This window comes from Salvelinus namaycush, chromosome 38 (genome assembly GCF_016432855.1).
Source record: "Salvelinus namaycush isolate Seneca chromosome 38, SaNama_1.0, whole genome shotgun sequence".
Lineage (NCBI taxonomy): Eukaryota > Metazoa > Chordata > Actinopteri > Salmoniformes > Salmonidae > Salvelinus > Salvelinus namaycush.
The window spans coordinates 22,266,765-22,290,922 of record NC_052344.1 but is presented as its reverse complement, the minus strand read 5'-3'; the positions used below and the strand labels follow the sequence as shown (position 1 = coordinate 22,290,922).

Genomic DNA, 24,158 nt, shown 5'->3' with positions numbered 1-24,158 from the left:
ACGTCCTCTTCCGTACAGGTATATATCACATACATGTGTAAAGGGTGTGACTCCTTTCTGAAGGATCGGTATCTTATTTCCCTGAACGTCCTCTTCCGTACAGGTATATATCACATACATGTGTAAAGGGTGTGACTCCTTTCTGAAGGATCGGTATCTTATTTCCCTGAACGTCCTCTTCCGTACAGGTATATATCACATACATGTGTAAAGGGTGTGACTCCTTTCTGAAGGATCGGTATCTTATTTCCCTGAACGTCCTCTTCCGTACAGGTATATATCACATACATGTGTAAAAGGTCCCGGACTCCTTTCTGAAGGATCGGTATCTTATTTCCCTGAACGTCCTCTTCCGTACAGGTATATATCACATACATGTGTAAAAGGTCCCGGACTCCTTTCTGAAGGATCGGTATCTTATTTCCCTGAACGTCCTCTTCCGTACAGGTATATATCACATACATGTGTAAAGGGTGTGACTCCTTTCTGAAGGATCGGTATCTTATCTCCCTGAACGTCCTCTTCCGTACAGGTATATATCACATACATGTGTAAAGGGTGTGACTCCTTTCTGAAGGATCGGTATCTTATCTCCCTGAACGTCCTCTTCCGTACAGGTATATATCACATACATGTGTAAAGGGTGTGACTCCTTTCTGAAGGATCGGTATCTTATCTCCCTGAACGTCCTCTTCCGTACAGGTATATATCACATACATGTGTAAAGGGTGTGACTCCTTTCTGAAGGATCGGTATCTTATCTCCCTGAACGTCCTCTTCCGTACAGGTATATATCACATACATGTGTAAAGGTCCCGGACTCCTTTCTGAAGGATCGGTATCTTATCTCCCTGAACGTCCTCTTCCGTACAGGTATATATCACATACATGTGTAAAGGGTGTGACTCCTTTCTGAAGGATCGGTATCTTATTTCCCTGAACGTCCTCTTCCGTACAGGTATATATCACATACATGTGTAAAGGGTGTGACTCCTTTCTGAAGGATCGGTATCTTATTTCCCTGAACGTCCTCTTCCGTACAGGTATATATCACATACATGTGTAAAGGGTGTGACTCCTTTCTGAAGGATCGGTATCTTATTTCCCTGAACGTCCTCTTCCGTACAGGTATATATCACATACATGTGTAAAAGGTCCCGGACTCCTTTCTGAAGGATCGGTATCTTATTTCCCTGAACGTCCTCTTCCGTACAGGTATATATCACATACATGTGTAAAGGGTGTGACTCCTTTCTGAAGGATCGGTATCTTATTTCCCTGAACGTCCTCTTCCGTACAGGTATATATCACATACATGTGTAAAGGGTGTGACTTCTTTCTGAAGGATCGGTATCTTATTTCCCTGAACGTCCTCTTCCGTACAGGTATATATCACATACATGTGTAAAGGGTGTGACTCCTTTCTGAAGGATCGGTATCTTATTTCCCTGAACGTCCTCTTCCGTACAGGTATATATCACATACATGTGTAAAGGGTGTGACTCCTTTCTGAAGGATCGGTATCTTATTTCCCTGAACGTCCTCTTCCGTACAGGTATATATCACATACATGTGTAAAGGGTGTGACTCCTTTCTGAAGGATCGGTATCTTATTTACCTGAACGTCCTCTTCCGTACAGGTATATATCACATACATGTGTAAAGGGTGTGACTCCTTTCTGAAGGATCGGTATCTTATTTCCCTGAACGTCCTCTTCCGTACAGGTATATATCACATACATGTGTAAAAGGTCCCGGACTCCTTTCTGAAGGATCGGTATCTTATTTCCCTGAACGTCCTCTTCCGTACAGGTATATATCACATACATGTGTAAAGGGTGTGACTCCTTTCTGAAGGATCGGTATCTTATTTCCCTGAACGTCCTCTTCCGTACAGGTATATATCACATACATGTGTAAAGGGTGTGACTCCTTTCTGAAGGATCGGTATCTTATTTCCCTTAACGTCCTCTTCCGTACAGGTATATATCACATACATGTGTAAAGGGTGTGACTCCTTTCTGAAGGATCGGTATCTTATTTCCCTGAACGTCCTCTTCCGTACAGGTATATATCACATACATGTGTAAAAGGTCCCGGACTCCTTTCTGAAGGATCGGTATCTTATTTCCCTGAACGTCCTCTTCCGTACAGGTATATATCACATACATGTGTAAAAGGTCCCGGACTCCTTTCTGAAGGATCGGTATCTTATTTCCCTGAACGTCCTCTTCCGTACAGGTATATATCACATACATGTGTAAAGGGTGTGACTCCTTTCTGAAGGATCGGTATCTTATTTCCCTGAACGTCCTCTTCCGTACAGGTATATATCACATACATGTGTAAAGGGTGTGACTCCTTTCTGAAGGATCGGTATCTTATTTCCCTGAACGTCCTCTTCCGTACAGGTATATATCACATACATGTGTAAAGGGTGTGACTCCTTTCTGAAGGATCGGTATCTTATTTCCCTGAACGTCCTCTTCCGTACAGGTATATATCACATACATGTGTAAAGGGTGTGACTCCTTTCTGAAGGATCGGTATCTTATTTCCCTGAACGTCCTCTTCCGTACAGGTATATATCACATACATGTGTAAAGGGTGTGACTCCTTTCTGAAGGATCGGTATCTTATTTCCCTGAACGTCCTCTTCCGTACAGGTATATATCACATACATGTGTAAAGGGTGTGACTCCTTTCTGAAGGATCGGTATCTTATTTCCCTGAACGTCCTCTTCCGTACAGGTATATATCACATACAATGCATATAGCCATATTTATTACCTACTGTTTAGTAAGTTTTCCATGTCTGCTCCATCTCACAACACCTTGTTTGTGTGTTTGTCTCTGCAGGTCTCCTGTGGTGCAGTTCCCGGTAGCGGCATGGTCTACGCCCAATCAACAGACAGCATCAAGCCCTCCCTCCTGTCCCTCCTCTCTCCCTCCTTTACCCTCCCCATGACCTTTAACCTCTCAGACAATGGCAACACCAGCTCAGCCACACCCTTCCTCTATAACCACGATGCCCTCTCCTCTTCCTCTTCCTCCTCCGGCCTCCAGAACACCACCCAGGTGTCGTATGAACTCACCCCAGCGGAGGTGGCTGTTCTGGGGCTGGTGTTCAGTCTCCTGTGGCTGGTCTCCATCCTGGGTAATGCTCTAGTGTGTGTGGTGATCCACCGTAGCAGAAGAAGTCAGTCCACTACTAACTACTTTGTGGTGTCCATGGCCTGCGCTGATCTGTTGTTGTCCCTGGGCTGTGCTCCCTTCATCCTCCTCCAGGTGACCTGCGGAGGCTGGCCTCTCAGCGCTGCCGCCTGTAAGGCTGTTCGTTACCTGCAGCACCTGTGTCCTGGTGTCCAGGTGTATGTTCTGCTGTCCATCTGCGTGGACCGCTTCTACACCATCGTGTACCCACTAAGTTTCAAGGTGTCCAGGGAGAAAGCGAAGAGGATGATCCTGGCCTCCTGGATGTTGGACGCCGCTTTCGTCTCTCCTTGTCTTTTCTTCTACGGCTCGGAGGCGGCGGCGGCGGACGGGGGCGGGCACTGTGACTTCTTCCTGCCGGCGGGAAGCTGGGACGGCGTGGTGTACGGTTCCGCCCACCTGCTCCTGGGGTTGCTGGTCCCGGCCGTCCTCATCGTGTGGTTCTACCAGCGTGTGGTCCGCTACATCTGGAGGATGGGCGCAGACGGACACACGGTCAGGAGAACCATGAACATCGTCCCCAGGACGAAGGTGAAGACCATCAAGATGTTTCTCATGCTGAACGTGGTGTTCCTCGTCACCTGGACTCCCTTCTACGTGGTCCAGCTGTGGCACCCTAGTGAGGCCCCGGGCCCCAGCCGACAGGGGGCTCTGGTCTTCTGCTGTGTGGTGTGGGTGTCGTTCAGCTCCGCCGCCTCCAAACCGTCCCTCTACTCCGTCTACAACGCTAACTTCAGACGCGGCATGAGGGAGACCTTCTGCACGTCCTCTATGAAGTGTTACCGTAGCAACGCCTACACCATCACCGCCAGCTCCCGCGTGGCCAAGAACAACTACGTGGGCGTGGTGGACGTCCCCGTGGCGACCAAGACGACGCTCACCAAAGACTCCGTCTACGACACGTTTGACCGCGAGGCCAAGGAGAAGAAGCTGGCCTGGCCAATCAGAGCCAACCCTCCCAACACCTTCGTCTGATAGGAGGGGAGGGAGAGGGTTTAACTACCAATCAGAGCCAACCCTCCCAACACCTTCGTCGGAGGGGAGGGAGAGGGTATAACTACCAATCAGAGCCAACCCTCCCAACACCTTCGTCGGAGGGGAGGGAGAGGGTATAACTACCAATCAGAGCCAACCCTCCCAACACCGTCGTCTGATAGGAGGGGAGGGAAACAGGGTTTAACTATTGACGCTACATTTCTGAGGATGACAAAGTACAGATACTCCAAAAAACGACTTCAGTTGGGCTTTAAATAATTTTTAGTTAAGTAAATGGTTCTGAATCCCCTGTCTGTCTGCTACAGTCTGTTAACATGTCTATGGTTCTGACTCCCCTGTCTGTCTGTTAACATGTCTATGGTTCTGACTCCCCTGTCTGTCTGCTACAGTCTGTTAACATGTCTATGGTTCTGACTCCCCTGTCTGTCTGTTAACATGTCTATGGTTCTGACTCCCCTGTCTGTCTGTTAACATGTCTATGGTTCTGACTCCCCTGTCTGTCTGTTAACATGTCTATGGTTCTGAATGCCCTGTCTGTCTGTTAACATGTCTATGGTTCTGAATCCCCTGTCTGTCTGCTACAGTCTGTTAACATGTCTATGGTTCTGACTCCCCTGTCTGTCTGTTAACATGTCTATGGTTCTGACTCCCCTGTCTGTCTGTTAACATGTCTATGGTTCTGACTCCCCTGTCTGTCTGTTAACATGTCTATGGTTCTGACTCCCCTGTCTGTCTGTTAACATGTCTATGGTTCTGACTCCCCTGTCTGTCTGTTAACATGTCTATGGTTCTGACTCCCCTGTCTGTCTGTTAACATGTCTATGGTTCTGACTCCCCTGTCTGTCTGTTAACATGTCTATGGTTCTGACTCCCCTGTCTGTCTGTTAACATGTCTATGGTTCTGACTCCCCTGTCTGTCTGTTAACATGTCTATGGTTCTGACTCCCCTGTCTGTCTGTTAACATGTCTATGGTTCTGACTCCCCTGTCTGTCTGTTAACATGCGTGTGGTAGGATGTCTATGATATGACCCTGTTAACATGCGTGTGGTAGGATGCCTATGATATGACCCTGTTAACATGTGTGTGGTAGGATGCCTATGATATGACCCTGTTAACATGTGTGTGGTAGGATGTCTATGATATGACCCTGTTAACATGCGTGTGGTAGGATGCCTATGATATGACCCTGTTAACATGCGTGTGGTAGGATGCCTATGATATGACCCTGTTAACATGCGTGTGGTAGGATGTCTATGATATGACCCTGTTAACATGCGTGTGGTAGGATGCCTATGATATGACCCTGTTAACATGCGTGTGGTAGGATGCCTATGATATGACCCTGTTAACATGCGTGTGGTAGGATGCCTATGATATGACCCTGTTAACATGCGTGTGGTAGGATGTCTATGATATGACCCTGTTAACATGCGTGTGGTAGGATGCCTATGATATGACCCTGTTAACATGCGTGTGGTAGGATGTCTATGATATGACCCTGTTAACATGCGTGTGGTAGGATGCCTATGATATGACCCTGTTAACATGCGTGTGGTAGGATGTCTATGATATGACCCTGTTAACATGCGTGTGGTAGGATGTCTATGATATGACCCTGTTAACATGCGTGTGGTAGGATGTCTATGATATGACCATGACAGTAAAGAGTGTATGTATGGAAAAGGTTCTCTCAGGTAGGGCAGTCTGTTAACATGATCCTATATTATATACATGGTCCTCATACGTTTATAACACTGTTATAACACATTGTAACATCTCATACGTTTATAACACTGTTATAACACATTGTAACGTCTCATACTTCTATAACACTGTTATAACACATTGTAACGTCTCATACTTCTATAACACTGTTATAACACATTGTAACGTCTCATACGTTTATAACACTGTTATAACACATTGTAACGTCTCATACGTTTATAACACTGTTATAACACATTGTGACATCTCATAGATTTATAACACGTTGTAACATCTCATACTTCTATAACACTGTTATAACACATTGCAACATCTGTTATAACACATTGTAACATCTCATACGTTTATAACACTGTTATAACACATTGTGACATCTGTTATAACACATTGCAACATCTGTTATAACACATTGTACCATCTCATACTTCTATAACACTTATTAACACATTGTGACATCTGTTATAACACATTGCAACATCTGTTATAACACATTGTACCATCTCATACTTCTATAACACTTATTAACACATTGTGACATCTGTTATAACACATTGTGACATCTGTTATAGCACATTGTAACATCTCATACTTCTATAACGCTGTTATAACACATTGTAACATCTGTTATAACACATTGTGACATCTGTTATAACACATTGTAACATCTCATACTTCTATAACACTGTTATAACACATTGTAACATCTCATACTTCTATAACGCTGTTATAACACATGTAATGTTGTTATTGCTGTTTTGTTGTGATCCCTGTGATTTTCATGGAGGCTGAAGCCTTGAGGTGTTTGGTCTGACAGACGGCCGTTAACTGGACAGTCTTTGGTTCCTCCCCCGAGCTACACGCAGATAGACGCAGCAGGCTGAGGACCTGATTGGTTGGCGATGAAGGAGTGTCATTGAAACGCTTTGCAGCATCACTGGCCTTGACTACTCTCTAGCAGCTGCTGCTGCTGCTATCACCTGTCACTGCCAGACCCTAACCCCTGACCCCTAACCTCTGACCCCTGACACTAAACCCAGCCTCTAACCTGCCAGACACTCTGTTAGTCTCTGTTAGTGTGTGAAACTACTGTCTGTACTGTGATTTGAATACTCATTGCTTTCTACTGATGAATACCTACTGAATAAAGCATCAGATGTGTAAACACAATGCAGCATTACAAGTTACAATGTGGACCTATTGTAAGATTTACCCACAGATGTATAGCGAAATGTCTTGTTTACCTGTCTTTTATACAGGTAACGAGTTCAAACAGGTGCAGTTAATACAGGTAATGAGTGGAGAACAGGAGGGCTTCTTAAAGAAAAACTAACAGGTCTGTGAGAGCCGGAATTCTTACTGGTTGGTAGGTAATCAAATACTTATGTCATGCAATAAAATGCTAATTAATTACTTAAAATCATACAATGTGATTTTCTGGATTTTTGTTTTAGATTCCGTCTCTCACAGTTGAAGTGTACCTATGATACAAAGCATGTAGAGGTCTACTTTTTTTTTTTAAGTAAGAAAACCTGCAAAATCGGCAGTCTGTCCAGAGAGATATATACAGCTCAGTCTGTCCAGAGAGATATATACAGCTCAGTCTGTCTAGAGAGAGAGATATATACAGCTCAGTCTGTCTAGAGAGATATATACAGCTCAGTCTGTCTAGAGAGATATATACAGCTCAGTCTGTCCAGAGAGAGAGATATATACAGCTCAGTCTGTCTAGAGAGAGATATACAGCTCAGTCTGTCTAGAGAGAGATATACAGCTCAGTCTGTCTAGAGAGATATATACAGCTCAGTCTGTCTAGAGAGATATATACAGCTCAGTCTGTCCAGAGAGAAATATACAGCTCAGTCTGTCCAGAGATATATATATACAGCTCAGTCTGTCCAGAGAGATATATACAGCTCAGTCTGTCCAGAGAGATATATACAGCTCAGTCTGTCCAGAGAGATATATACAGCTCAGTCTGTCCAGAGAGAGATATACAGCTCAGTCTGTCCAGAGAGATATATACAGCTCAGTCTGTCCAGAGAGATATATACAGCTCAGTCTGTCCAGAGATATATACAGCTCAGTCTGTCCAGAGAGATATACAGCTCAGTCTGTCCAGAGATATATATATATACAGCTCAGTCTGTCTAGAGAGATATATACAGCTCAGTCTGTCCAGAGATATATACAGCTCAGTCTGTCTAGAGAGATATACAGCTCAGTCTGTCCAGAGATATATACAGCTCAGTCTGTCCAGAGAGATATATACAGCTCAGTCTGTCCAGAGATATATATATATACAGCTCAGTCTGTCTAGAGAGATATATACAGCTCAGTCTGTCCAGAGAGATATATATACAGCTCAGTCTGTCCAGAGAGATATACAGCTCAGTCTGTCTAGAGATATATACAGCTCAGTCTGTCCAGAGAGATATATACAGCTCAGTCTGTCCAGAGAGATATATACAGCTCAGTCTGTCCAGAGATATATACAGCTCAGTCTGTCCAGAGATATATACAGCTCAGTCTGTCCAGAGAGATATATACAGCTCAGTCTGTCCAGAGAGATATATACAGCTCAGTCTGTCCAGAGAGATATATACAGCTCAGTCTGTCCAGAGAGATATATACAGCTCAGTCTGTCCAGAGAGATATATACAGCTCAGTCTGTCCAGAGAGATATATACAGCTCAGTCTGTCCAGAGAGATATATACAGCTCAGTCTGTCCAGAGATATATATATATACAGCTCAGTCTGTCTAGAGAGATATATACAGCTCAGTCTGTCCAGAGATATATACAGCTCAGTCTGTCCAGAGATATATACAGCTCAGTCTGTCCAGAGAGATATATACAGCTCAGTCTGTCCAGAGATATATATACAGCTCAGTCTGTCCAGAGAGATATATACAGCTCAGTCTGTCTAGAGAGATATATACAGCTCAGTCTGTCCAGAGAGATATACAGCTCAGTCTGTCTAGAGAGATATACAGCTCAGTCTGTCTAGAGATATATACAGCTCAGTCTGTCCAGAGAGATATATACAGCTCAGTCTGTCCAGAGAGATATATACAGCTCAGTCTGTCCAGAGAGATATATACAGCTCAGTCTGTCCAGAGAGATATATACAGCTCAGTCTGTCCAGAGATATATATATATACAGCTCAGTCTGTCTAGAGAGATATATACAGCTCAGTCTGTCCAGAGAGATATATATATACAGCTCAGTCTGTCCAGAGATATATATATACAGCTCAGTCTGTCCAGAGATATATACAGCTCAGTCTGTCCAGAGAGATATACACAGCTCAGTCTGTCTAGAGAGATATATACAGCTCAGTCTGTCCAGAGAGATATATACAGCTCAGTCTGTCCAGAGAGATATATACAGCTCAGTCTGTCCAGAGAGAGAGAGATATACAGCTCAGTCTGTCCAGAGAGATATACAGCTCAGTCTGTCTAGAGAGATATACAGCTCAGTCTGTCCAGAGATATATACAGCTCAGTCTGTCCAGAGAGATATATACAGCTCAGTCTGTCCAGAGAGATATATACAGCTCAGTCTGTCCAGAGAGATATATACAGCTCAGTCTGTCCAGAGAGATATATACAGCTCAGTCTGTCCAGAGATATATATATATACAGCTCAGTCTGTCTAGAGAGATATATACAGCTCAGTCTGTCCAGAGAGATATATATATACAGCTCAGTCTGTCCAGAGATATATATATACAGCTCAGTCTGTCCAGAGATATATACAGCTCAGTCTGTCCAGAGAGATATATACAGCTCAGTCTGTCTAGAGAGATATATACAGCTCAGTCTGTCCAGAGAGATATATACAGCTCAGTCTGTCTAGAGAGATATATACAGCTCAGTCTGTCCAGAGAGATATATACAGCTCAGTCTGTCTAGAGAGATATATACAGCTCAGTCTGTCCAGAGAGAGAGATATATACAGCTCAGTCTGTCCAGAGAGATATACAGCTCAGTCTGTCCAGAGAGAGATATACAGCTCAGTCTGTCCAGAGAGAGATATATACAGCTCAGTCTGTCCAGAGAGATATATACAGCTCAGTCTGTCCAGAGAGAGAGAGATATACAGCTCAGTCTGTCCAGAGAGAGAGAGATATACAGCTCAGTCTGTCCAGAGAGAGAGAGATATACAGCTCAGTCTGTCCAGAGAGAGATATACAGCTCAGTCTGTCCAGAGAGAGAGAGATATACAGCTCAGTCTGTCCAGAGAGAGAGAGATATACAGCTCAGTCTGTCCAGAGAGAGAGAGATATACAGCTCAGTCTGTCCAGAGAGAGAGAGATATACAGCTCAGTCTGTCCAGAGAGAGAGAGATATACAGCTCAGTCTGTCTCAGAATAAATCGTAGTCCTTTACCCCACATGGAGAGAACAGAGTCAGAAATCAGTCTGTTCTGTTCTAGACTATTTTGGACTATTTCCCATCAGTAAAATATATTTCACCTAAACCCTCCCTGAACAAGTGACCCTCCCCTAAACCCTAAAATAATACCCCCAAAAATTATTACAACAAAGTGGATAGCAGAGAACATGAAGAATGTTGTAGAGAGGACACTACAGGAGACAGAACTGAACATTGTAGAGAGGACACTACAGGAGACAGAACTGAACATTGTAGAGAGGACACTACAGGAGACAGAACTGAACATTGTAGAGAGGACACTACAGGAGACAGAACTGAACATTGTAGAGAGGACACTACAGGAGACAGAACTGAACATTGTAGAGAGGACACTACAGGAGACAGAACTGAACATTGTAGAGAGGACACTACAGGAGACAGAACTGAACATTGTAGAGAGGACACTACAGGAGACAGAACTGAACATTGTAGAGAGGACACTACAGGAGACAGAACTGAACATTGTAGAGAGGACACTACAGGAGACAGAACTGAACATTGTAGAGAGGACACTACAGGAGACAGAACTGAACATTGTAGAGAGGACACTACAGGAGACAGAACTGAACATTGTAGAGAGGACACTACAGGAGACAGAACTGAACGTTGTAGAGAGGACACTACAGGAGACAGAACTGAACATTGTAGAGAGGACACTACAGGAGACAGAACTGAACATTGTAGAGAGGACACTACAGGAGACAGAACTGAACATTGTAGAGAGGACACTACAGGAGACAGAACTGAAGGGTTGTAGAGAGGACACTACAGGAGACAGAACGTTGTAGAGAGGACACTACAGGAGACAGAACTGAACATTGTAGAGAGGACACTACAGGAGACAGAACTGAAGGGTTGTAGAGAGGACACTACAGGAGACAGAACTGAAGGGTTGTAGAGAGGACACTACAGGAGACAGAACTGAACATTGTAGAGAGGACACTACAGGAGACAGAACGTTGTAGAGAGGACACTACAGGAGATAGAACGTTGTAGAGAGGACACTACAGGAGACAGAACTGAAGGGTTGTAGAGAGGACACTACAGGAGACAGAACTGAACATTGTAGAGAGGACACTACAGGAGACAGAACTGAACGTTGTAGAGAGGACACTACAGGAGACAGAACGTTGTAGAGAGGACACTACAGGAGACAGAACTGAAGGGTTGTAGAGAGGACACTACAGGAGACAGAACTGAACATTGTAGAGAGGACACTACAGGAGACAGAACGTTGTAGAGAGGACACTACAGGAGACAGAACTGAACATTGTAGAGAGGACACTACAGGAGACAGAACTGAACGTTGTAGAGAGGACACTACAGGAGACAGAACGTTGTAGAGAGGACACTACAGGAGACAGAACGTTGTAGAGAGGACACTACAGGAGACAGAACTGAACATTGTAGAGAGGACACTACAGGAGACAGAACTGAACATTGTAGAGAGGACACTACAGGAGACAGAACTGAACGTTGTAGAGAGGACACTACAGGAGACAGAACTGAACATTGTAGAGAGGACACTACAGGAGACAGAACTGAAGGGTTGTAGAGAGGACACTACAGGAGACAGAACTGAACATTGTAGAGAGGACACTACAGGAGACAGAACTGAACGTTGTAGAGAGGACACTACAGGAGACAGAACTGAACATTGTAGAGAGGACACTACAGGAGACAGAACTGAAGGGTTGTAGAGAGGACACTACAGGAGACAGAACTGAACGTTGTAGAGAGGACACTACAGGAGACAGAACTGAACATTGTAGAGAGGACACTACAGGAGACAGAACTGAACATTGTAGAGAGGACACTACAGGAGACAGAACTGAACATTGTAGAGAGGACACTACAGGAGACAGAACTGAACATTGTAGAGAGGACACTACAGGAGACAGAACTGAACGTTGTAGAGAGGACACTACAGGAGACAGAACTGAACATTGTAGAGAGGACACTACAGGAGACAGAACTGAAGGGTTGTAGAGAGGACACTACAGGAGACAGAACTGAACATTGTAGAGAGGACACTACAGGAGACAGAACTGAACGTTGTAGAGAGGACACTACAGGAGACAGAACTGAACATTGTAGAGAGGACACTACAGGAGACAGAACTGAAGGGTTGTAGAGAGGACACTACAGGAGACAGAACTGAACGTTGTAGAGAGGACACTACAGGAGACAGAACTGAACGTTGTAGAGAGGACACTACAGGAGACAGAACTGAACATTGTAGAGAGGACACTACAGGAGACAGAACTGAACATTGTAGAGAGGACACTACAGGAGACAGAACTGAACATTGTAGAGAGGACACTACAGGAGACAGAACTGAACATTGTAGAGAGGACACTACAGGAGACAGAACTGAACATTGTAGAGAGGACACTACAGGAGACAGAACTGAACATTGTAGAGAGGACACTACAGGAGACAGAACATTGTAGAGAGGACACTACAGGAGACAGAACTGAACATTGTAGAGAGGACACTACAGGAGACAGAACTGAACATTGTAGAGAGGACACTACAGGAGACAGAACTGAACATTGTAGAGAGGACACTACAGGAGACAGAACATTGTAGAGAGGACACTACAGGAGACAGAACTGAACGTTGTAGAGAGGACACTACAGGAGACAGAACTGAACATTGTAGAGAGGACACTACAGGAGACAGAACTGAACATTGTAGAGAGGACACTACAGGAGACAGAACTGAACATTGTAGAGAGGACACTACAGGAGACAGAACTGAACATTGTAGAGAGGACACTACAGGAGACAGAACTGAACGTTGTAGAGAGGACACTACAGGAGACAGAACTGAAGGGTTGTAGAGAGGACACTACAGGAGACTGAACATTGTAGAGAGGACACTACAGGAGACAGAACTGAAGGGTTGTAGAGAGGACACTACAGGAGACTGAACGTTGTAGAGAGGACACTACAGGAGACAGAACTGAAGGGTTGTAGAGAGGACACTACAGGAGACTGAACGTTGTAGAGAGGACACTACAGGAGACAGAACATTGTAGAGAGGACACTACAGGAGACAGAACTGAACGTTGTAGAGAGGACACTACAGGAGACAGAACGTTGTAGAGAGGACACTACAGGAGACAGAACTGAACATTGTAGAGAGGACACTACAGGAGACAGAACTGAACGATGTAGAGAGGACACTACAGGAGACAGAACTGAACATTGTAGAGAGGACACTACAGGAGACAGAACTGAAGGGTTGTAGAGAGGACACTACAGGAGACAGAACATTGTAGAGAGGACACTACAGGAGACAGAACTGAAGAGTTGTAGAGAGGACACTACAGGAGACAGAACTGAACATTGTAGAGAGGACACTACAGGAGACAGAACTGAAGGGTTGTAGAGAGGACACTACAGGAGACAGAACTGAACATTGTAGAGAGGACACTACAGGAGACAGAACTGAACATTGTAGAGAGGACACTACAGGAGACAGAACTGAACATTGTAGAGAGGACACTACAGGAGACAGAACTGAAGGGTTGTAGAGAGGACACTACAGGAGACAGAACTGAACGTTGTAGAGAGGACACTACAGGAGACAGAACTGAACATTGTAGAGAGGACACTACAGGAGACAGAACTGAACATTGTAGAGAGGACACTACAGGAGACAGAACTGAACATTGTAGAGAGGACACTACAGGAGACAGAACTGAACATTGTAGAGAGGACACTACAGGAGACAGAACGTTGTAGAGAGGACACTACAGGAGACAGAACGTTGTAGAGAGGACACTACAGGAGACAGAACTGAACATTGTAGAGAGGACACTACAGGAGACAGAACTGAACATTGTAGAGAGGACACTACAGGAGACAGAACTGAACGTTGTAGAGAGGACACTACAGGAGACAGAACTGAACATTGTAGAGAGGACACTACAGGAGACAGAACTGAAGGGTTGTAGAGAGGACACTACAGGAGACAGAACTGAACATTGTAGAGAGGACACTACAGGAGACAGAACTGAACGTTGTAGAGAGGACACTACAGGAGACTGAACGTTGTAGAGAGGACACTACAGGAGACAGAACTGAACATTGTAGAGAGGACACTACAGGAGACTGAAGGGTTGTAGAGAGGACACTACAGGAGACAGAACTGAACGTTGTAGAGAGGACACTACAGGAGACAGAACTGAACATTGTAGAGAGGACACTACAGGAGACAGAACGTTGTAGAGAGGACACTACAGGAGACAGAACTGAACGTTGTAGAGAGGACACTACAGGAGACAGAACTGAACATTGTAGAGAGGACACTACAGGAGACAGAACGTTGTAGAGAGGACACTACAGGAGACAGAACATTGTAGAGAGGACACTACAGGAGACAGAACTGAAGGGTTGTAGAGAGGACACTACAGGAGACAGAACTGAACATTGTAGAGAGGACACTACAGGAGACAGAACTGAACGTTGTAGAGAGGACACTACAGGAGACAGAACTGAACATTGTAGAGAGGACACTACAGGAGACAGAACTGAAGGGTTGTAGAGAGGACACTACAGGAGACTGAACTGAAGGGTTGTAGAGAGGACACTACAGGAGACAGAACTGAACATTGTAGAGAGGACACTACAGGAGACAGAACTGAACGTTGTAGAGAGGACACTACAGGAGACTGAACTGAACATTGTAGAGAGGACACTACAGGAGACAGAACTGAACATTGTAGAGAGGACACTACAGGAGACAGAACTGAACATTGTAGAGAGGACACTACAGGAGACAGAACGTTGTAGAGAGGACACTACAGGAGACAGAACTGAACGTTGTAGAGAGGACACTACAGGAGACAGAACATTGTAGAGAGGACACTACAGGAGACAGAACTGAAGGGTTGTAGAGAGGACACTACAGGAGACAGAACTGAACATTGTAGAGAGGACACTACAGGAGACAGAACTGAACGTTGTAGAGAGGACACTACAGGAGACAGAACTGAACATTGTAGAGAGGACACTACAGGAGACAGAACTGAACATTGTAGAGAGGACACTACAGGAGACAGAACTGAACATTGTAGAGAGGACACTACAGGAGACAGAACTGAACGTTGTAGAGAGGACACTACAGGAGACAGAACTGAACGTTGTAGAGAGGACACTACAGGAGACAGAACGTTGTAGAGAGGACACTACAGGAGACAGAACATTGTAGAGAGGACACTACAGGAGACAGAACGTTGTAGAGAGGACACTACAGGAGACAGAACTGAACATTGTAGAGAGGACACTACAGGAGACAGAACTGAAGGGTTGTAGAGAGGACACTACAGGAGACAGAACTGAACGTTGTAGAGAGGACACTACAGGAGACAGAACTGAACATTGTAGAGAGGACACTACAGGAGACAGAACTGAACGTTGTAGAGAGGACACTACAGGAGACAGAACGTTGTAGAGAGGACACTACAGGAGACAGAACTGAAGGGTTGTAGAGAGGACACTACAGGAGACAGAACATTGTAGAGAGGACACTACAGGAGACAGAACTGAACGTTGTAGAGAGGACACTACAGGAGACAGAACTGAACGTTGTAGAGAGGACACTACAGGAGACAGAACTGAACATTGTAGAGAGGACACTACAGGAGACAGAACTGAACATTGTAGAGAGGACACTACAGGAGACAGAACATTGTAGAGAGGACACTACAGGAGACAGAACTGAAGGGTTGTAGAGAGGACACTACAGGAGACAGAACTGAACGTTGTAGAGAGGACACTACAGGAGACAGAACTGAACATTGTAGAGAGGACACTACAGGAGACAGAACTGAACATTGTAGAGAGGACACTACAGGAGACAGAACTGAACATTGTAGAGAGGACACTACAGGAGACAGAACTGAAGGGTTGTAGAGAGGACACTACAGGAGACAGAACTGAACGCTGTAGAGAGGACACTACAGGAGACAGAACGTTGTAGAGAGGACACTACAGGAGACAGAACGTTGTAGAGAGGACACTACAGGAGACAGAACTGAAGGGTTGTAGAGAGGACACTACAGGAGACAGAACTGAACGTTGTAGAGAGGACACTACAGGAGACAGAACGTTGTAGAGAGGACACTACAGGAGACAGAACTGAACATTGTAGAGAGGACACTACAGGAGACAGAACTGAACATTGTAGAGAGGACACTACAGGAGACAGAACGTTGTAGAGAGGACACTACAGGAGACAGAACATTGTAGAGAGGACACTACAGGAGACAGAACTGAACATTGTAGAGAGGACACTACAGGAGACAGAACTGAACATTGTAGAGAGGACACTACAGGAGACAGAACTGAACATTGTAGAGAGGACACTACAGGAGACAGAACGTTGTAGAGAGGACACTACAGGAGACAGAACGTTGTAGAGAGGACACTACAGGAGACAGAACGTTGTAGAGAGGACACTACAGGAGACAGAACTGAACATTGTAGAGAGGACACTACAGGAGACAGAACTGAACGTTGTAGAGAGGACACTACAGGAGACAGAACGTTGTAGAGAGGACACTACAGGAGACAGAACTGACATTGTAGAGAGGACACTACAGGAGACAGAACTGAACGTTGTAGAGAGGACACTACAGGAGACAGAACTGAACGTTGTAGAGAGGACACTACAGGAGACAGAACTGAACATTGTAGAGAGGACACTACAGGAGACAGAACTGAACATTGTAGAGAGGACACTACAGGAGACAGAACTGAACGTTGTAGAGAGGACACTACAGGAGACAGAACTGAACGTTGTAGAGAGGACACTACAGGAGACAGAACTGAACATTGTAGAGAGGACACTACAGGAGACAGAACTGAACATTGTAGAGAGGACACTACAGGAGACAGAACTGAACATTGTAGAGAGGACACTACAGGAGACAGAACTGAACGTTGTAGAGAGGACACTACAGGAGACAGAACTGAACATTGTAGAGAGGACACTACAGGAGACAGAACTGAACATTGTAGAGAGGACACTACAGGAGACAGAACTGAACATTGTAGAGAGGACACTACAGGAGACAGAACTGAAGGGTTGTAGAGAGGACACTACAGGAGACAGAACTGAACATTGTAGAGAGGACACTACAGGAGACAGAACTGAACATTGTAGAGAGGACACTACAGGAGACAGAACTGAAGGGTTGTAGAGAGGACACTACAGGAGACAGAACTGAAGGGTTGTAGAGAGGACACTACAGGAGACAGAACGTTGTAGAGAGGACACTACAGGAGACAGAACTGAAGGTTGTAGAGAGGACACTACAGGAGACAGAACTGAAGGGTTGTAGAGAGGACACTACAGGAGACAGAACTGAAGGGTTGTAGAGAGGACACTACAGGAGACAGAACTGAACGTTGTAGAGAGGACACTACAGGAGACAGAACGTTGTAGAGAGGACACTACAGGAGACAGAACTGAACATTGTAGAGAGGACACTACAGGAGACAGAACTGAAGGGTTGTAGAGAGGACACTACAGGAGACAGAACTGAAGGGTTGTAGAGAGGACACTACAGGAGACAGAACGTTGTAGAGAGGACACTACAGGAGACAGAACTGAAGGGTTGTAGAGAGGACACTACAGGAGACAGAACTGAAGGGTTGTAGAGAGGACACTACAGGAGACAGAACTGAAGGGTTGTAGAGAGGACACTACAGGAGACAGAACTGAACGTTGTAGAGAGGACACTACAGGAGACAGAACGTTGTAGAGAGGACACTACAGGAGACGGAACTGAACATTGTAGAGAGGACACTACAGGAGACAGAACGTTGTAGAGAGGACACTACAGGAGACAGAACTGAACGTTGTAGAGAGGACACTACAGGAGACAGAACGTTGTAGAGAGGACACTACAGGAGACAGAACTGAAGGGTTGTAGAGAGGACACTACAGGAGACAGAACTGAACGTTGTAGAGAGGACACTACAGGAGACAGAACGTTGTAGAGAGGACACTACAGGAGACTGAACATTGTAGAGAGGACACTACAGGAGACAGAACTGAACATTGTAGAGAGGACACTACAGGAGACAGAACTGAACGTTGTAGAGAGGACACTACAGGAGACGGAACTGAACATTGTAGAGAGGACACTACAGGAGACAGAACTGAACATTGTAGAGAGGACACTACAGGAGACAGAACGTTGTAGAGAGGACACTACAGGAGACAGAACTGAACGTTGTAGAGAGGACACTACAGGAGACAGAACTGAACATTGTAGAGAGGACACTACAGGAGACAGAACTGAACATTGTAGAGAGGACACTACAGGAGACGGAACTGAACATTGTAGAGAGGACACTACAGGAGACAGAACGTTGTAGAGAGGACACTACAGGAGACAGAACTGAACGTTGTAGAGAGGACACTACAGGAGACAGAACTGAACATTGTAGAGAGGACACTACAGGAGACAGAACTGAACGTTGTAGAGAGGACACTACAGGAGACAGAACGTTGTAGAGAGGACACTACAGGAGACAGAACTGAACATTGTAGAGAGGACACTACAGGAGACAGAACTGAACATTGTAGAGAGGACACTACAGGAGACAGAACTGAACATTGTAGAGAGGACACTACAGGAGACAGAACTGAAGGGTTGTAGAGAGGACACTACAGGAGACAGAACTGAACATTGTAGAGAGGACACTACAGGAGACAGAACTGAACATTGTAGAGAGGACACTACAGGAGACAGAACTGAACATTGTAGAGAGGACACTACAGGAGACAGAACGTTGTAGAGAGGACACTACAGGAGACAGAACTGAACATTGTAGAGAGGACACTACAGGAGACAGAACTGAACATTGTAGAGAGGACACTACAGGAGACAGAACTGAACATTGTAGAGAGGACACTACAGGAGACAGAACTGAACATTGTAGAGAGGACACTACAGGAGACGGAACCGAACATTGTAGAGAGGACACTACAGGAGACAGAACTGAACGTTGTAGGTTCTTAATGTCATGTGAACAGGCCTATAGAAAACACTTCCAGGTTCTTAATGTCATGTGAACAGGCCTATAGAAAACACTTCCAGGTTCCTAATGTCATGTGAACAGGCCTATAGAAAACACTTCCAGGTTCTTAATGTCATGTGAACAGGCCTATAGAAAACACTTCCAGGTTCTTAATGTCATGTGAACAGGCCTATAGATAACACTTCCAGGTTCTTCATGTCATGTGAACAGGCCTATAGATAACACTTCCAGGTTCTTAATGTCATGTGAACAGGCCTATAGATAACACTTCCAGGTTCTTCATGTCATGTGAACAGGCCTATAGAAAACACTTCCAGGTTCTTAATGTCATGTGAACAGGCCTATAGAAAACACTTCCAGGTTCTTAATGTCATGTGAACAGGCCTATAGAAAACACTTCCAGGTTCCTAATGTCATGTGAACAGGCCTATAGAAAACACTTCCAGGTTCCTAATGTCATGTGAACAGGCCTATAGAAAACACTTCCAGGTTCTTAATGTCATGTGAACAGGCCTATAGATAACACTTCCAGGTTCCTAATGTCATGTGAACAGGCCTATAGAAAACACTTCCAGGTTCTTAATGTCATGTGAACAGGCCTATAGAAAACACTTCCAGGTTCTTCATGTCATGTGAACAGGCCTATAGATAACACTTCCAGGTTCCTAATGTCATGTGAACAGGCCTATAGAAAACACTTCCAGGTTCTTAATGATGACATTGAGGCCCGAATATTCAACAGGTTCTGGACATGAATATTCAACAGGTTCTGGACATGAATATTCAACAGGTTCTGGTCTATTTTTATCCATTTAACACAGATTCAGTTTAACATTCCTTTTCTTTCCAGGAACCAAGGACACGGCGTGTACACACACACACAGCATCATGTACACACACACACACACACACAGCATCATGTACACACACACACACACACAGCATTAGCATGTATACACACAACACACAGCGTCATGTACACACACACACACACACACACACACACACACACACACACACACACACACACACACACACACACACACACACACAGCATCATGTACACACACACACACACAGCATTAGCATGTATACACACAACACACAGCGTCATGTACACACACACACACACACACACACACACACACAGCATCATGTATACACACAACACACAGCGTCATGTATACACACACATGACAACGACGATACCCCCGTACAGGGTCAAACAGGCAGGATATAACCCCACCCACTTTGCCAAAGCACAGCCCCCACACCACTAGATTGATATCTGCAAGCCACCAACCTACTACCCTGAGACAAGGCCGAGTATAGCCCACGAAGATCTCCCCCACAGCACGAACCCGAGGGGGCGCCAACCCGGACAGGAAGACCACGCCAGTGACTCAACCCACTCAAGTGACACAGCCCTCCTAGGGACGGCATGGAAGAGCCCCAGTAAGCCAGTGAATCAGCCCTCCTAGGGACGGCATGGAGAGCCCCAGTAAGCCAGTGACTCAACCCACTCAAGTGACGCAGCCCTCCTAGGGACGGCGTGGAGGAGCCCCAGTAAGCCAGTGACTCAGCCCTCCTAGGGACGGCGTGGAGCAGCCCCAGTTAGCCAGTGACTCAGCCCTCCTAGGGACGGCATGGAGGAGCCCCAGTAAGCCAGTGACTCAGCCCTCCTAGGGATGGCGTGGAGGAGCCCCAGTAAGCCAGTGACTCAGCCCTCCTAGGGACGGTGTGGAGGAGCCCCAGTAAGCCAGTGACGCAGCCCTCCTAGGGACGGTGTGGAGGAGCCCCAGTAAGCCAGTGACTCAGCCCTCCTAGGGACGGTGTGGAGGAGCCCCAGTAAGCCAGTGACTCAGCCCTCCTAGGGACGGCATGGAGGAGCCACAGTTAGCCAGTGACTCAGCCCTCCTAGGGACGGCGTGGAGGAGCCCCAGTAAGCCAGTGACTCAGCCCTCCTAGGGACGGCGTGGAGGAGCCCCAGTAAGCCAGTGACTCAGCCCTCCTAGGGACGGCATGGAGAGCCCCAGTAAGCCAGTGACTCAGCCCTCCTAGGGACGGCGTGGAGGAGCCCCAGTAAGCCAGTGACTCAGCCCTCCTAGGGACGGCGTGGAGGAGCCCCAGTTAGCCAGTGACTCAGCCCTCCTAGGGACGGCATGGAGGAGCCCCAGTAAGCCAGTGACTCAGCCCTCCTAGGGACGGTGTGGAGGAGCCCCAGTTAGCCAGTGACTCAGCCCTCCTAGGGACGGCGTGGAGGAGCCCCAGTTAGCCAGTGACTCAGCCCTCCTAGGGACGGTGTGGAGGAGCCCCAGTAAGCCAGTGACTCAGCCCTCCTAGGGACGGTGTGGAGGAGCCCCAGTAAGCCAGTGACTCAGCCCTCCTAGGGACGGCGTGGAGGAGCCCCAGTAAGCCAGTGACTCAGCCCTCCTAGGGACGGTGTGGAGGAGCCCCAGTAAGCCAGTGACTCAGCCCTCCTAGGGACGGCGTGGAGGAGCCCCAGTAAGCCAGTGACTCAGCCCTCCTAGGGACGGCGTGGAGCAGCCCCAGTAAGCCAGTGACTCAGCCCTCCTAGGGACGGCGTGGAGGAGCCCCAGTAAGCCAGTGACTCAGCCCTCCTAGGGACGGCGTGGAGGAGCCCCAGTAAGCCAGTGACGCAGCCCTCCTAGGGACGGTGTGGAGGAGCCCCAGTAAGCCAGTGACTCAGCCCTCCTAGGGACGGCATGGAGGAGCCCCAGTAAGCCAGTGACTCAGCCCCTGTAATAGGGTTAGAGGCAGAGAATCCCAGTGGAGTATAGTTACAGTTAGGGAGGGAACCGTATTTATAATAAGGGTCACATGGAGGAAATCTGACCTCTGAAAGGAAAATGGATGGTCCTCCCTTCAGTAAAATATATTCCACCTTAACCCTCCCTGAACAAGTGACCCTCCCCTAAACCCTCCCTGAACAAGTGACCCTCCCCTAAACCCTAAAATAGTCATTAAAACACAGTGGATAGCAGAGAACATGTCTACCGTTTACCCTCACTTCCTGGACAGATCACATGACCTGTAACATGCTGACCACATGGCTCGCGCCAACGAGCGTCGTCTGCGTTGCCAAGCGCTGTAGAAATCAGGTCTATTTGTGACGCTGAACGCTGTGTCCTGACTCTCCCATCTCCTCATTGGTTGATAGAAGCATATACCCACATGCCATCTCCTCATTGGTTTATAGAAGCATATACCCACATGCCATCTCCTCATTGGTTTATAGAAGCATATACCCACATGCCATCTCCTCATTGGTTTATAGAAGCATATACCCACATGCCATCTCCTCATTGGTTTATAGAAGCATATACCCACATGCCATCTCCTCATTGGTTTATAGAAGCATATACCCACATGCCATCTCCTCATTGGTTGATAGAAGCATATACCCACATGCCATCTCCTCATTGGTTTATAGAAGCATATACCCACATGCCATCTCCTCATTGGTTGATAGAAGCATATACCCACATGCCATCTCCTCATTGGTTTATAGAAGCATATACCCACATGCCATCTCCTCTTTGGTTATACCCACGTTGGGTGATTGAAAGATGAACTGAGGTTCGTCGGTCGGTCGGTCGTCGTGGTAACTATGAAAGTTAGATGCCAATCACCATATAAAGTCCAAAGAAGAAAAAGCCTGGACGGAGGAGAGATGACTAGAAACGATTCGGTTGACCGTTTTATGTGTGGATTAAACTGTCGGAGTAGAGGACCTTGTGCATTTCAGGTAAAATAACAACCCAATGTTTATACAGCTCTGACACAGTTCCACATCAGACCTAAAGGAAGTGGACGGACCTACAACCCTCTGGGAGTGTCTACAGGTTGATATGTCTCTTAAAGGAAGTGGACAGACCTACAACCCTCTGGGAGTGTCTGCAGGTTGATATGTCTCTGGTTTAAAGGAAGTGGACAGACCTACAACCCTCTGGGAGTGTCTACAGGTTGATATGTCTCTGGTTTAAAGGAAGTGGACAGACCTACAACCCTCTGGGAGTGTCTACAGGTTGATATGTCTCTTAAAGGAAGTGGACAGACCTACAACCCTCTGGGAGTGTCTACAGGTTGATATGTCTCTTAAAGGAAGTGGACAGACCTACAACCCTCTGGGAGTGTCTACAGGTTGATATGTCTCTGGTTTAAAGGAAGTGGACAGACCTACAACCCTCTGGGAGTGTCTACAGGTTGATATGTCTCTTAAAGGAAGTGGACAGACCTACAACCCTCTGGGAGTGTCTGCAGGTTGATATGTCTCAAAGGAAGTGGACAGACCTACAACCCTCTGGGAGTGTCTACAGGTTGATATGTCTCTGGTTTAAAGGAAGTGGACAGACCTACAACCCTCTGGGAGTGTCTACAGGTTGATATGTCTCTTAAAGGAAGTGGACAGACCTACAACCCTCTGGGAGTGTCTGCAGGTTGATATGTCTCTGGTTTAAAGGAAGTGGACAGACCTACAACCCTCTGGGAGTGTCTGCAGGTTGATATGTCTCTTAAAGGAAGTGGACAGACCTACAACCCTCTGGGAGTGTCTACAGGTTGATATGTCTCTTAAAGGAAGTGGACAGACCTACAACCCTCTGGGAGTGTCTACAGGTTGATATGTCTCTTAAAGGAAGTGGACAGACCTACAACCCTCTGGGAGTGTCTACAGGTTGATATGTCTCTTAAAGGAAGTGGAC

The 24,158-nt window shown here is 46.2% G+C and overlaps 1 protein-coding gene across 1 annotated transcript; it reads left to right on the top strand.

Moving 5' to 3' along the window:
- The first annotated feature begins 2,889 nt into the window (after nt 1–2,889).
- On the top strand, nt 2,890–4,188 carry gpr19 (G protein-coupled receptor 19). Its single transcript, XM_038978043.1, has one exon. The coding sequence runs from the start codon at nt 2,890–2,892 to the stop codon at nt 4,186–4,188; it is 1,299 nt and encodes a 432-aa protein (XP_038833971.1).
- Nucleotides 4,189–24,158: the final 19,970 nt, after the last annotated feature.